Source organism: Haplochromis burtoni, unplaced genomic scaffold (genome assembly GCF_018398535.1).
Source record: "Haplochromis burtoni strain Fernald_Lab_line unplaced genomic scaffold, NCSU_Asbu1 Contig_104, whole genome shotgun sequence".
NCBI lineage: Eukaryota > Metazoa > Chordata > Actinopteri > Cichliformes > Cichlidae > Haplochromis > Haplochromis burtoni.
This window is the reverse complement of record NW_024582465.1, coordinates 937,192-952,720: the sequence shown is the minus strand read 5'-3', so window position 1 is coordinate 952,720 and position 15,529 is coordinate 937,192. Positions and strand designations below refer to the sequence as shown.

General features: G+C 40.2%; 1 protein-coding gene across 2 annotated transcripts in view; it reads right to left on the bottom strand.

Annotated features, from left to right (window-relative positions):
- kcnq1.2 (potassium voltage-gated channel, KQT-like subfamily, member 1.2) overlaps positions 1 to 15,529 on the bottom strand; it is a 178,503-nt gene that overhangs the window by 147,995 nt on the left and 14,979 nt on the right. For both annotated transcript variants that reach the window (XM_042223187.1, XM_042223188.1), the window contains exons 3-10: positions 11,374 to 11,464; positions 7,593 to 7,719; positions 7,329 to 7,407; positions 7,146 to 7,242; positions 4,305 to 4,445; positions 2,029 to 2,139; positions 1,619 to 1,714; positions 363 to 485 (exon numbers count right to left, since the gene is read on the bottom strand). In XM_042223187.1, coding sequence (XP_042079121.1) covers positions 363 to 485; positions 1,619 to 1,714; positions 2,029 to 2,139; positions 4,305 to 4,445; positions 7,146 to 7,242; positions 7,329 to 7,407; positions 7,593 to 7,719; positions 11,374 to 11,464 — 865 coding nt within the window. The remainder of the gene's footprint in view (positions 1 to 362; positions 486 to 1,618; positions 1,715 to 2,028; positions 2,140 to 4,304; positions 4,446 to 7,145; positions 7,243 to 7,328; positions 7,408 to 7,592; positions 7,720 to 11,373; positions 11,465 to 15,529) is intronic.

Sequence of the window (15,529 nt, the reverse complement as noted above, 5' to 3'; positions counted from 1 at the left end):
AATTTTTGAGAAACTTTAAAAATTCTTATCAGAATTCCAAAGTCAGACAACGCCACACGGGAATGATCAAACACACCGTCACGATATTTTCAGGGTGGGGTTCGCAGCCTGTTTTGTATAGATCAAAGTCAAGAGACACAATACGCAATTGATAAGAAAGAAAAGGATTCAGATGCGGGGGGAAAAGGTCAGGCTGGATTCAAAGCAGGACATCACAAGACTGGTACCTTTTCCCCCCACAAAGACATGCTTAGCGTTTAAAGGCTTGCCTTAAATGCCTTTTGAGAAAAGCAAATCAATCACAACGGAAAAATCTACATAACTATTCAACAGCTTTGGCTTCAGTAAAGGTAAGCGATTACCGAAAAGTTCCGTTTCCTTCTGTCAGATTCTGCGGCAGCAACGCCCTCTGGAGTCAGGACGTACATTTTCCACGTAGCTGCAGAGCCGTTTGGTTTCTCCGCTGCATAGCACCTCCACAGTGTCTAAGAAAGGCAATACAGGACAAACCACAGACGCGTTGGTCAGTGAAATATTTCTGTAAAACTGAATTACATTTAAAACACCCCAGCCTGTGGATGGAAAACTCTCCATTATAGTTATGATGATATGGTCTGAAATTAATTTAAAGGTTATGCGAACACCTCAGCTATAAATCCTTCATTAGCTATACTTGCCTTATTCTATTCAGCAAAAATGTACACTTTTTTTTTTTAAAGGTCACTTCAGTCACTATTTGTAACATGCTTAGTCTTTACTTTTTAGTGTTTGTAATGTTGGCCTCACTAAGTTTTATCCAAGGCCACCACTGGCCTGTTGTCCTGTGCAGTTTAAGAAATCTGGCTGCAGAGGCTCGTGGAGATTCATCCCACAGCTGCCAGTTGGGCAGGTTCCACCCTGGACAGGCCAGCGGGCCTTTGCAGTGCTAGCAAAGGCCTCGACTGAAGCTAACTGGCATCTATTGTGAATAAGCTTTAACTGAACAATGTTACTTTCTTTTATGCTGTTTTTATTAATGGTATCAGGACTTAAATTTAAAGGAGTGTATATTTAATTTCATCTATTTATGCCAGGCACAGAGGACATTTGTCTTCCACTAAATTACTGTATCTGACCCAGTTTGTAATGATTTGATTATGTAAAACTTGAGTATGTGTACTGATTATTTTATCATTCTTTAATCATATAAATTAATTTTTGCTTTATAGCATAAAACATATGATCATTTCAAAATTGCTTCTGGGGGCATTTATCCTTTTTCTTTTTACAACAGGAAAGGCGGGAAAGAGAACAAAGAAACCACATGGAGGAAACAACCCGATGTGGCATCAAACCCAGGCTCCTGCAATAACCTGTCAGCATACGTGTTGCCCAGGCAACTTAAAGAAAAGCTTGATTTATTAGAAGCGTAATCAAAACATTCTCAATTCAGTTTCAATTTTATTTGTATAGCATGATATCATAACAACAGTCGCCTTAAGACGCTTTATATCGTAAGATAAAGACCCTGCAAATATTCTGCACAAACACTGATACATTCAGTGCTTTCCAGTGTTTGTTTGTTTTTGTTTTTTACCAATGAAAAATGCATTTCTAACACTGGGAGTTCGGGATTTACCTGGATAAGGGCAACTGCAGCAGGGATCTGTCTATTGAAGTGTTTCTGCCTCTGCTTCTGTTGGACTTTCAGGGCAAAACCTGAACCCAGGATACCCTGATCAAAGAGAAATACATTTTACTTTTTTACTGTCCAGACTGCAAGAATATGAAAAAGTGAACTTTTAATGTAGAATTAAGGAAAGTATATACAAAATCTCCCAGAATAAATAATACATTTTTTATCATTAGGTTTGCTCAGTATATAGTCTTCAATGACACATCAAAGAGAAGAGTGAATGAACTGAAAAAGAGCAAGCTTGATCCGAACATGTTGTAATAAGGTTTGGTATAAATGAAACATTAAAAAAATGACCTCCTTAAAGCTGAACTCGTGGATTTCATATGAATTAAACTGAAAACTTTATTTACAGCAGGTAGAGCGAAGAAGGAGATAGCGAAGACACTGAAGCAGGAGGCGATGGCCTTTCCTATCCAGGTTTGAGGAATTTTGTCTCCATAGCCGATTGTGGTGACGGTGACCTAAAGACAAAGAGTGGATGAGGTGCCTCTTATGATATATAAAGTGTACGTACACTTGCATATGATAGCTCTATTCTAAGAAAGAAAAAAATAAATCACACAGTGATCAAAGCCCTTCACAGATGAGGCAAGAAACGAAGAGTGTAATAAATGATATCACATCTTATGCAGTGTAATTACAGTGTTTCGAGGTGTCAGGGTTAAAGAATAACTGTCAACGCTTTTAATTCAATGGCTTTGGGGTTTTTTCTTTGTAGATTTGTACTGAATTCCTATTTCAACATTAAATATCACACTCTTTTTTTTTTTAATAAACTGCCAGTGTAATGAAAATGTCAGTCAATGAGGAGCCCTCGAGGCTTTACCCCTGCAGTCTATAAGGGGAATTAGACGATAAAGAAAAAGTTCATCAGCCGACCTGGATTTGCTCCACCACTGTCAGCGATGGCTGGGGCATTTGAGGCTCTTGCTCCTCAAAGGGAATAAGATTCCCAACCACTAATCCCCAGTGAGTGTAGGAATTTGCTAGGGTGAGGAGGAAAAACAAATACCTCTTGCATTTGCATGTACACCCATTCTGAAAGCAGAGCCAATTGTGACACATTCAGTACACACTTTAGCTTACTGTGAGTGCCTGCGGGGTATCGGCGCGTGAGCTGCCGCTGAGCACTAATACAAAGAGGCTGATGTAAGGTGAGATTCTTTAAAGAGCTTTGAGAGCCAAAGAAAAAAGAAAAAGAAGAAGGAGCAGAGGTGGGAAGGGCGGGTGGGTGTATGTTGGGAGTGAGTGGAGTGGTGGGGGATTTAATCCCTCATCCACAAATCCGATGACTAAACAATGTCCTCCTGACATCAGAGTGGACTGGTCTGCTCAAAAACACCCATTTCATTCAGTATGTAGGGTTTAGGGGCAAGAACCCCATTGTGCCTACAAAAAGGTCCCAGACCCATCACTCATACATGCTTACGTGAAAGGTAGTGTGCATTCTATATGTGTGATCACACCCAGTTATTTTTACATGTGCACCATTCCTGTATCTACAAACATGCCAGTTTGCCTTTTTATCGCAAGTGAGATTGGCAAAGTCGCTCTTTGAATAAAAGCCCCATTACCTAACCATCAACTGAAAAAAAAGACAAAGAACAGAGAAGGTGAGGGAGGGAGGTAGAGAAGGGGATATGAATCATGGCATTGGCTTGTCCTCCAGCTGCGCCGTGCACCTGCACATCCAAATGTGAAAATCATGCCAAGCGAAGGAATACTCCGTGAGAGCGAGAGCTTAGCTCCAATCAGTGCAATCGCATTTCAGCAGACGCATGCACAAGAGCTGAGCAAAAGCTTACTAAACTGGTGAGAAAAGAAATCGTTACACTCAAGTTTACAGTCTCGGGAACACAAAAAAGGTGCAAATCCTCGAGCGCAATTCTTTTCTTTTCTCCTTTTTTTGCATTGTGAACAAAGCAACACAAATAACCGCTTCCACGAAGCAGTTAGAAGCGGCGTGACCGCTCTAACCCTCGTTACATAAAGGTAGCAATCCCGCAATTAAAGTTTTAATTAAGGGAACTGACACTTTATGTTGGTGCTCTAAAAGTTCTTTGAGTCAAAGATCCCAGAGGTGAATGGTTTATTACCCGTCTCTTTGTGGCATACTGATCCCCTGCACAAGGCTGCCATAGGTTTCTCATTACTCTGCGCTTTCAATTCAAATGTTTAATTAACTGCTCTGGAAACCTGAGCCTCCACACAGAGGAGAATGGGCAAATCCAGCTCCACGCACGAAAAACATAAACACACCTGTCTCTGTGTCAAGTGTTACAGCAACACATGCATGCTATCCAATGAGGAGAATAAAAACACAAGGGGGAGAAATAATAAGTCCACCCAGGGTGGTCAGCCATCTCCGTTTCCCAGCTAGGACTCGAGTGGGCATTGTACAGATAATTGGTTTCAGCTCTTTATTGAGAAGAATCTCATTTGACGTGCATGTTTTGTAGCCTTTTAAATTTGCAAGCGAAATTTGCAAATTCACGTGGCATTCAAGGATCCCACTAATATATGCATTTTGAACAATATTTAAAAAAGGGCACAAGGATATATGCCCAGCATCAGTGAGGGACTTTCTTTTGTACAAAGTATTTGTCTTCTCTTTTAGTTGCCTTACCACACCCCACCAGAGGGCATCGGCGTAGCTGGAGAAGCCCGTTTTGCCCTCCTCATCTACAGCATCTTTCTCCGCCAGGTAGACAAAGTAGGAGGAAAAGATCAGGCCCAAAAAGCCAATGTACAAGGTGGTAATCAGCTCCTGAAATAAAACAACATTTGACCAAAGATCAGACTATGAAAATCTAATATGGAAGACTTACCATGGTATCCAGAACTCGACTCTGATTGTGCCTCGAGGCAGTTTTTTACTCCACATATAGCTGGAGATCCTTGTGACTGCCAAAGCTAAATTCTGGGCTGCAAAAAGGTTTAAGATATGCTTTTTTAATGGCATCACATTAAATGTATTCTAACGATCTGGCTCCGTTGCTTTCAAAAGACATCAGTGTTTCACAATGACCAGTGAGTCACAGAACTGCTGCTGGCCGACATAAGCAAGTCAGCCTAAACATGTCAGGCTAGTTTACCCCAAATGAGTTTTTCGGTCTTTTCGGCATACATAAAGAGATCAGTTTCACGTCTCACTATGAGATGAGAGAATTTCTGCACAAACTGGGATTGCCATTGTCTGCTCACAGGCTTCACTAAAGAAATAATAGAGTGGATCATGTACATAGTGCACCTCATTCTCTGAAGAGATCAAATACAATCTTCAATTCAATCCTCCCTAAAACTAAGCTGTCATGATAGGTGACTCAAGTATATGTGGTAAGTTGTACATATATACGATTCATGTTTCAATTATTATGCAACGGCCAGAAGTGGAGGCGTGTCCCCATTAGTTACAGATTTTAAAGGCTTCCAAGTCACCACATATGACAAACAATGTATGGGGTATTAGTTAACCTTTTATTGGCCAAGGAGCAATATTTGTGACTTAAATAAACATCAAAATTGACCTCCCTGTGAGTCATTGTGAAGTTGTAGAACCACATGGACTTCTCATTAATCAACAAAGGTTATGTGACAGATGGTGACATTATTCAAAAGTTCCTCTAAATGTTGAGATACATGTTTTGTTTGTGTTGGATTTCTAGAAACTAGGGAAATGTATGGCAAAAAATGGTGCCATCATATGCGATCATATGCCTTGTTCACCTTAAACTAGCAAGTGATGGTATGATGGTTTTACACATGCACCAGATCCATGTAGTGTATTTGTGCTAATTCTAAAAGAAAAGACCTATTATATATAGTAAGAGTAATGAATTTTATATCGAATTTTGACACAAACTCATAAATCATCCACTGAGCAATTTAACCCATTTATAGACATCTTCAGACTAGAAATACTAGAATATGCGATTCTGTTTGTTTGTGATCTTACAGCAGTTTTCATTAAACTTAAATTGCATATGTTGGTGTTCACTTTTATTAAGTTTTATTCCTGCTAAAATTATTTTAGTGAGTCGATATTTGTAATTTATTTCGTCTTGATTGAATTTTGTATAAGAAAAAAATAATAGTTAGAATGCTATATTTTTACTTATATATTTACAATTTCCATGTCAATATACAAGTTCATGTTTGGAATTTTGATTTCTGTTTCAGGGGGTGTACAGGTCTTTCTGGAGGTGTGGTCCTAAACTTTTGATCAGCTGTAAAACAGCCTGTTTCAATTTAAGCATTGTTTTCAATAAAATGCGTGCTCAAAATAACATTTTGTCTCACTCTTTTTTCTTCTTGTTGCATGTTGAAGCTCTACTTGGAACCTTGTTAAGATCTAACCAAGCAAAATGTGATTTTTTTGCACTTTCAAGTGTTCTTAAACTTTTGGTCGGGACTGTATTTGGTTTTCAGCAGGTCTAAACGTCACTGCTATGGTTTTCCTTCAAATATGACTGGATAATGACTAATGGAAAATGTACTAATTTCTTTTGCAACTGTCAGCTTGGCTTTTTTTTTTTTTAATAAAAGTCAGCCCATCAAGTACCATGCCATAGCACAACCTATACTGGGCTATATATACGTGCTCAGCTCAGCGAACGACCTTAAATTAACTCACCAGGAACTGTTGCCTGTGACTATACAGGACTGAACCTGATCTGTACTTGATGTACAAAAATGATCATTTAAATGTACCTGGTTTTTGCCATAGCTTTTTGAGCCTAAACCTATCCCCTAAAAAAACCAATGGTAAATAAATTCATAAATATGATTAAATGAAGTGCAAAAATCAGAGATAGCAGTCTGAGCATAGATCCCATCAGTTTTTTCACATTACAAAGTGTTTCCACTAAACAGAGCATATCATTCAATAAGGCGATCATCTGACAACAGGGAGATGGCACCAAATCACATTAGGCTCAGTTTGGCTACATCTTAAATGTATTTTTATGATTCTCTGCACACAATCCTCACCGATAAGCCCTTCTCCTCTTATGCATCAAAGAGGTATGAACGTCAGGTTTGACCACAACCTAGGAACTTGGTGTACTTGAAGGATTAAGAAGAGAACATTACATCATCTGACTTCACTGTGTATCGGCCTGAGAAAGAACTAAAACAAGTGTAGCAGAATGAAAAAAAGAGAGCACAGCCAACCTTGACAACTTCTGTTCTTCTCCTTATAAAGCCAGGTTTACTCTGATTGTTTTAAGCACCTCTGTGCATTGGACTTGTTGTCATAAGCAGTAAATGTTACTGTGACTACGTCAACTAGCGTGTCTGTTGCTTTGTAGAAGTACATTTAAGGCCTATGCATTTACTGTTATATCTTCTGTTCTTTGGCCGTTATGTGTTAAAGTGATTCTAAACAATTACAATTAAAATGAATAAATGATAACATACAGGCAGATTTGTGGAGCTAATATATTTAGCTGGATTCTTCTTATCTTACCTGTCGATGAATAAAGACTACAGACCCCAGTAGCCTCCACGTTCCTCCCTGACGGTCCACATGCAGCATACGCAGGATTTGGAGAAAACGGATGCCTCTGCAACACACAACATCATCTCAGCTGTTTCATCCCACTATAGCTATGAGCACATGTTAAAATGCAGAAGAAAATCACTGCTCTACCTGATGGCAGATGTTGCGAACACTTGGCCGTTTGACCCCACACCAAGCACAATGATTGAGGCGATGACCACTATTAAATCTGTGAGAAAGACACATAAAAAAAGAAGGAGAAAAAAAAAAACCCACAACCAAATAAGGGCTACAATTATTTTCAGTTTGATACAAAAGTGAAGTCTTGCTGGAATTATCTGAGATGTTCATCTACAAATATACTTTATGGCATGTGTTGTATTAAATGAGAACAAAGGAAAAAGCCAGGTGCACCTATGATTGATATGGGTTTCCTGATAAAGCGGAGGCGTCCTTTGATGCCTGCATATTTGCTGCGGCAGCCTGCCGACCACAGCCGGACCACATACTCCGTGCCAAAGAACAGCACCAACACAATCTCCTGCGGAGAACAATGCAAACACGGATTCAGGGTTATGTTAATCCATTGGTACGTAGACTATAACTTTAAAACACATGCAGGATGTGGAAGTAGATACGTTATCTTTTTGTTTTTTTAAATCACTGATGCTTTGCTATGCATTGCCACTAATTTAAAAGCATTAAAGCTATTTTAATCAATCACCAAGATTTACAGCATTGATATGAGTGGGTAATGACAGGTGCATGAGACAGAAGAAAAGAGACACAGAGGTGGTCTAGAAGGACCAAATGAGGCCACCATGGAGTAAAGATGGAGGTTGACAACACAGCTGATAACAGCTCATCCATGAGGCAGGGTCAATGGCTAAGTGATTAAAGCCACAGGATGAAAAACCATTAAGTAAGAAAGCTTTTAAAAAAATCACCAAATAACAACTTCAGCATTAGTTGCAATCATGTGCACCTGCATATCTGCATTGTGTCATTGTGTACTTGTTTCGTAACACATGCACGCAAGTGTGGAGTCATAGATGAATCGGCTTCAACTGACGTGAGATCATTTTCCTGGCCACCGAGTATCCATAATACTCAGCTACCTTACTGTCAGGACCTATGGGCGATGTGGGTGGTCAATTCATTGAGTTCAGTTGCTTAAACTGGCTGCTCCCTGACCACCCCTTGTATGAAACTTAATACCATGAGCCCTGCTGCAATAACCCAGCACCACAAGACTTCAAAACAATGACCTGTCAATCACGCCAGACTCTATCTCGGCTGAAGAAGTGTCGCTCTAATATTAAACAAAAGCCTTTTCTCTTTTCTGTCTTTCTTTTTTCGCTTCTCTAAATTATCTGTTTACTCATTATCGCCACTCGAATATGTTTACAACTTTCATTTTTACGCCTGAGTCGTCCGGCCCCTGGGAATCCTGCGCTTCTCATTCATCCGCATGAATTGCACATTTTTTGTCACTGAGTTAAAGACAAAGAAAGAAGCCGCTAAGGAGGTATAATTGACAGAGACGGGGAGAAATGGTCCAGCAAATCTCTATAACATAGCCTGATAATCAGACTGAATAACCTTTTGGCTTTCACTGAAACCAAACAAATCGGAGACGTGGGCAGGCATTCAGATGTCTCTAACCAGTCTGCCTGTTACATCCATTTCAGCTGAACTTTCTCCAGCAAGCTGTAGGAGTTTTTTGTTTGTGTTAGGACAGAAACAGATTATATTCCATGCCCCCAGTGCTTTGTAGTTTTTACAGCAGATCAGGCTGTATTTGTGTATGCTGGACTACAAAGTTAGTAGTTGCAGGACATCCTGAAAACCAAGTCTTAAACATTCATTCAGTCATTTAATAATACCTAACACCCAACACAAAACAGCCTACAGAATACCAGTTTATTGAGCTTAGTAATTACGACAGCTAGGTAAAATCTGAAAGTCAAAGGTACGCATGAATTTGGGAAATTTAAAGGGATTAGTCACAATAATGCCATAAAATAGGTCACCCAGATGTTGGGGGTATTTTGTACGTGAATCCTAAACTGGCAACTATGTGTTTACTGAAAACAGCTGCCTATTGGTGCAGCGATAATCTCATCAAGCCAGACAAAGATGAAGCTCATTCAAAGACCCACTCGGGAATTACAGTATCACATGAAAATGTGATTAGATCGCTTCATCGTTGCGTCTCACATTGCACGAGAGGCTTATGTATATCAAGACACTCGTGGGCCCATCAGCTCAAACTGAAAATGCTTTCTCTGAGTTATTACATGCCATACATAAGTTTATTATATCAAATGGATTTTTTATTTCTTCTAATTTGCAAACTATGCTCATGAATATTGAAATAACCATAACCACATGACAAAATGACACCATGTCAACGATTTACTCTTGAGTTTGTTCTTTCAGTCTACAAATAACATGTTGCCGTCAGTTGCATACTTGATGCCACTGCTCCCACAAGTGTCATTTAAAGTTTATATATTAGTTTACCAAACCTCTCATTAAATCTCAATTGCATTCTTTAGAAATGTCCTGAATATGTCATTTAGGCCATGACCCAGAGGTCCCTCTTTTTCTTTGACCATAAACTGGGGACGTCATGGAGGTTTTTGGTCAGGTGGGGGGAATTTGGAAGTGATGGTGCCCAATAATAGCTCATTAACATCACCGAGCGTGTACGTTCCCCCTGTGCCTCCTGCTTAGCCTGGTCAGCTTTACTTTGGCAGCTGCTTTGAAGGCCAAATATCCTCAAGGACTAATGTCCCCTCTGCCATCCAGAATAAGCAGCTTGTGATTCACGGATGTTAGCTAACCTTGAACTTTCTAAGTATAGTTACTACGACCAGTATGTGCCACCGTGACACCAGTCGGAGCTTTGCCTCCACACCCGCCCTCAAACACACTTGCACGTGCACCCACATGCAAGCACACAGAAAACAGATAAGGCTTTATCTTATCTCAGTATTAGCACTGAGCCATTATACACTCATACAAATGCACAAACGCACAACCAGGTGCACAAACAAACAGGGTTTAAAAAAAAGATTTAAAAAATATAGATTTATATTTTTCATTTTTGATTGAAACAAAAAAAATTTAAGGTGAATGAAGGGAAGGACTGAGAGACAGGGAGACTCAGATTTAAAGAAAATCTGTCTCTTCTTGATAAAAATAAATGAATAACTGTGATAGTAAGTCTTCAAAGTTTATAGAACATAGTGTCCACTATGTTCTCTGATTGCAGCAGGACCCAGGAGGTGGTGCGTTGTGTATCTGTGAAGCCTTTGTGTATGTGCAAAACGGGTGTGAGCATGCAGTAGCTGTGTGTGCGCCGATGTTCACAGTGTGCTAGAAGGAGACAGATGATCCGGCCTCTTTGTAGAGTTTCCAAACAGAAGCAATAATTTTCGCTACCTGCTGTAATCCCCCGATTTATTGCATCACTTAGCAGCCTTAATAGCCTAATAAGCCACAAAACAGGCAATCCACCAGCATGTATCAACAAATACAGTCTCTGTGGAGCCACATGATTCCACATAACAAGTGTCTTAACTGTAGGTTCAAAAGACACATGTTACTGCACGGGCTTTCAGATGAACGCCGTACAAGATGATGAGTGTGTTTCGTGGTATTTTCAATAAATGAAAGTGATTATTCTTTCTAAGTGCCGTAATATCAGACTGAGCTATAAGATGGCGGTTAAAATCTCTCACAGCTACAATCTTATATCGCCATCATGTGGACAACTCAAGGTACTGCTTGCTTTACACCACTCGCCAGATATTATATATATATTATAAACACTAGCTAAAGATAAAGAAAAGAAATGCAAGTTTATATTTTAAATATGTTTTATAGATCAACACTATAATGTATGTGTATACAAGAGGGTTAATGTAAGGTATGGATTTCTCCTCTGCAGTCACCTATGTGCCCGTGGGCTGGGTTCGGATTTGTTGCTAAGGTATTTAACAGCCTGCAGCTCATTTATTATACAATTACAGACATGCTTTGCTGGTTTTTCCTGATGAACCATTGCACAATCACAAAAATGATTTGGGTAATTACCATAACTGTTATTTTAGGGCTGTTGTGGCATGAGCCTTCCATTTGATGGTGAACACTGCTAAAGGTTTTGTTTAGGTGCATCACTACTCACCATCCAGAAGAGGGTACCCGTGGCAAAGTCTGCATATTGTTCTATCGTGGACAGCACACTGAAGATTAGACACACCAGGACCATGACGAAGCTGCAGAGAGAGACACAGCACATCCAGTCCATTACCACCACTCACTACATATCACTAAGCATCGTGTTACGATGCAGTAAAACAACACAGTGAATATATTAAGGCTTTGTATAACTCTGACCTGAATATATTTCTCCTCATTGCATTTCATTTTCTTCTAGTGCATTTCAAAAATACACGACTGAAGAACTTGGTCACATTTGGTGGCTGTGGCTCACAAGGAATGGGTAATCTAGCATTCAGCCAACCACTCTACCAAGCAATCATGTGAGCGCGTGTGCAAACGTTAGACAAAGTGCTAAGGTACAGAAAAAGTGCTTGGACGAATGCATGTGTGAGAATAAGGCTTGTAAAAAGTGCCATGATTGCTTAGTTAGATTACAAAAGCACTCTATAAGTACCAGTTCATTTTACCATTTGGTTGTACGGAAGTAAAATGCAGAGCATGCAAATATTTGATAGAATTACAAAGTAAAAATGTAGAAAATAACACATTTTTGAAGTTTTTATGAATGAAATACAAAAATGACAGCAGGATCTAAAACTATGACTAAAGGGGAACTGTAACACAGTCAGAAAAATGTTGAATATGCTTACATATATCGCCTTGACATCTATGGATTCATAGCAACAATCAATAAATACATTTTGTTACAAAACAAGTTGTACAGCACCCAGTTACTGTACAAAGTTTAAGGCACTTAAGGTGTTTTTCGTCACTCTGTTTAAATGAACAGCTGACAGGATGTTTCCACATTGCCTAGCAACTGTGAAACATTCCGACGAGACAGTCCATCTGTCCGTGTACATACATCGTCTACAAATACAGGCCTGTGAGCTGAACATCCACCAGCCACACGACTAAATGAGGACGAGAAAGGTGGATGGGGGTTAAAGTGACAGTGAAGGGAGAAAGCAAAGGAGTCAAACAGGGCGAGCAACGGTAGCGCCGCAACTCGTTATTAGCATTTCAATGAGCAATTCACCTGCAGATTTTTATCTTCATCAGAAAAAAGTAAACAGTTCCCTTCTTCAAATCGTCACAAAGCCCAAGTTGGCACATTCAATTTGGTTTATTTGACTGAGCAACATTTCAGTGACATTTTATGGATAATAGAAGTAAAAGAGCCACATAAAAGTCTGGATTTCTCCTCTAATCAGGTCAATATTATTTATACAGCTCATATCAAAAGTCATGTCAAGGTGCTTTACAATATGATGGAAAGACCTTACAATATTAGAATGAGAACTCAAACATGCACTTGGTAAAAGCAGAGAAGAAGTGGTCCCTTTTTAGCAGGAGATCTCTGGCTAAAGTAGGCTCAGCGAGAGGCAATCCATAGGCCACAGGAGTGAGGAGAGAGGGTAGCAGAGAGAGATGACAAAAAATGTAATGAATAAAAAGCAGAGGTAAGGGGAATGAATATGGAATACAATGAAACAAAACAAAAACAAAAAAAGTCTTGCTCATTAATGGAAAAATATTTTTCAATGAACCACTTGTTTTTTTTAACTCTTTAAAACACTACAAAGTAATAATGACCTCAAACACACCGCTCAAAGCCATTTGAATATGTTTTTTTATTTTACACTACTACTAAAAGGTCCATCCATCCATTTTCTTCCGCATATCTGGGCCCAGGTTGCAGGGGCAGCAGTCCAAGCAGAGAAGCCCAGACCTCCCTCGCCCCAGCCACCTCCTCCAGCTTATCCGGGGGAACACCAAGGCGTTGCCAGGCTAGCCGAGAGATATAATCTCTAAGGGAGAGGCCAGCCACCCTTCGGAGGAAGCTCATTTCCCCCGCTTGTATTCCCGATCTCGTTCTTTCGGTCACTACCCACAGCTCGTGGCCATAGGTGAGGGTAGGGGGCGTAGGTCGACCGGTAAATTGAGAGCTTCGCTTTTACACTCAGCTCTCTCTTCACCACGACAGACCGGTGCAGCGTCCGCATCACTGCAGCTGCACCAATCCGTCTGGTGATCTTCGGCTCCCTTCTCCCATCACTCGTGAACAAGACCCCGAGATACTTCAACTCCTCCACTTGGGGCAGGGTCTCGTCTTTACTAAATTTATAGTTAATAAAAATTTCCTCCTTTAACCTCCTCACCCATTTATTTACATATTAATTTATTACATTCAGAAAATTCTTTTTGCATTTTCTTTACTGAACCTCCAGCACCGAAAGTGTGGCTGGTTGTTTGAATTTTTACCAGCCAGAAATAATCCTTGATACATATAAGAGCTTTTCCATTACACTCTATTAATGTTTATCATAAAATTCACTTAAAAACACACACTTCTAAGCGGTGTGTGGTTGCATTAAGATTTTGTGCACCACAATCTGGATTACACGCCATATGCTGGAAGGGTTATTTTAATCATCTAAATGCACCATATATACAGCAGTACATAGTATAAGGCAGTATATACTTTACTAAGGTCCCTATACTGCAAATCTATTTTTTCTTCCCCATCTGAGCAAAAATCCTCCCTCATGCGAGCCACACCTTGTGACATTGTTTTGAAGGTGTTCTCTTCTTCAAAGATCGCACTCAACACTTGACACATTATGACACATCTTAGAATTACATTAATGTAAAGGGTGATGAAGGGGCGACTCGTAAACGAGGATTCCCCGTTACACTTAGACCACAAGCCAGATGGGACAGTTTACTCTCTGGGGATTACTGCTCACCACACACACACACACACACACACACACACACACACACACACACACACACACACACACACTTCTTCCTTCCTCTTACTTTTCTTAAAAGGATGCCAGCGTGGGGCAATAGATGACATCGGATTTTCTACAGTGCTATTTGCTTGGATGCCTGCATCAGAAAGTCACATGTTGTGCCATGGTTAGGTTTGACTTTATTGTAACTCTAACTGAAAACTAAGCTTTCAGCCAATCCTTCCTGGAACTTTTCAGGAGAATAGAGATTTTAGTCTGACCGGCGATAAGAAAGATGGAGGAACTGTATGAAGGGAGGAATGGTTAAAGAAAAGTAGTCTAATCCTGGAGATGTTACTGTGAAGGACCATTTCTGTGGTCCGGATACTGAACATCACTTGCTTGACTATAGCATGCATGCTAACCCAGCACTGTATGTATGCTTTTATGGTTATTACTGGTGATTTGAACCACATTACACTAGACAGACTATATAAACGGTTCCACCAGAGAAAGCAGTACTAGACCCACTGTATGCTAACACTGCTAATGTACAAAGTGCAACTGCCACCTCTCACCCTTCAGCAAGTCTCATCCAACTCTAGTCCTGTTGACACCAAAATGCGTTCCTCTTGTTCAACGTCCACCCTGTACCCACAGACTGAGCTGTTAGGACTCGTTCAAGTTAGCTATGGAGGCACCACAGGACTGCTTTGACTCTACAGCCTGGATTGTTTTTTATGAACTACATGGAGAGGACACAGTCTGATGGCCTGTTATCACAGAACAACCAAGTCCTGTGGATACATCACAATACTGACCATGACTGTATGTTGGGTTTTGAAAAACAAGCCCTGGTTCACAAGTGACTTGAAACACTTCTCAATAAAAAGAACTAAGCCTTGAGCGTGAAGCTTAAGAAATAGAAGGCCTCTTACAGGAGGATGCTAAAGGCTACACTGGAGGAGAACAGCATGAGAGATGTTTGGAGTAGTATGAGGAAAACCACTGGGTTTTAAAAGACAGACAAACAACCAGTGGGCAGCCTTGAGAGATTACATGAGGTCAACTATTTCTTCAGCAGTTTTAGTTCACAGACCTCTGCCACCACCATACACCCCTTGTTTCCACACAACTCCAATAATCTTCAGACCTAACTACACCTCACCAACTCCAGTGGACAGGAGACACCTGGAGAAACTATGAAAGTACGAGGCTGCCAGCCCTGATGACATCAGACCTAAAGTTCTGAGGACCTGTTAAAGCCAGCTGTCTGTGAGAAGATGTTGTAAGAAAACATCCTGCTGGCTCATGTACCAAAGAAGCTGACACTTTCCAAATTCAAGGTGCTGGATAGGTTAGTCTTGGCCCACCTGA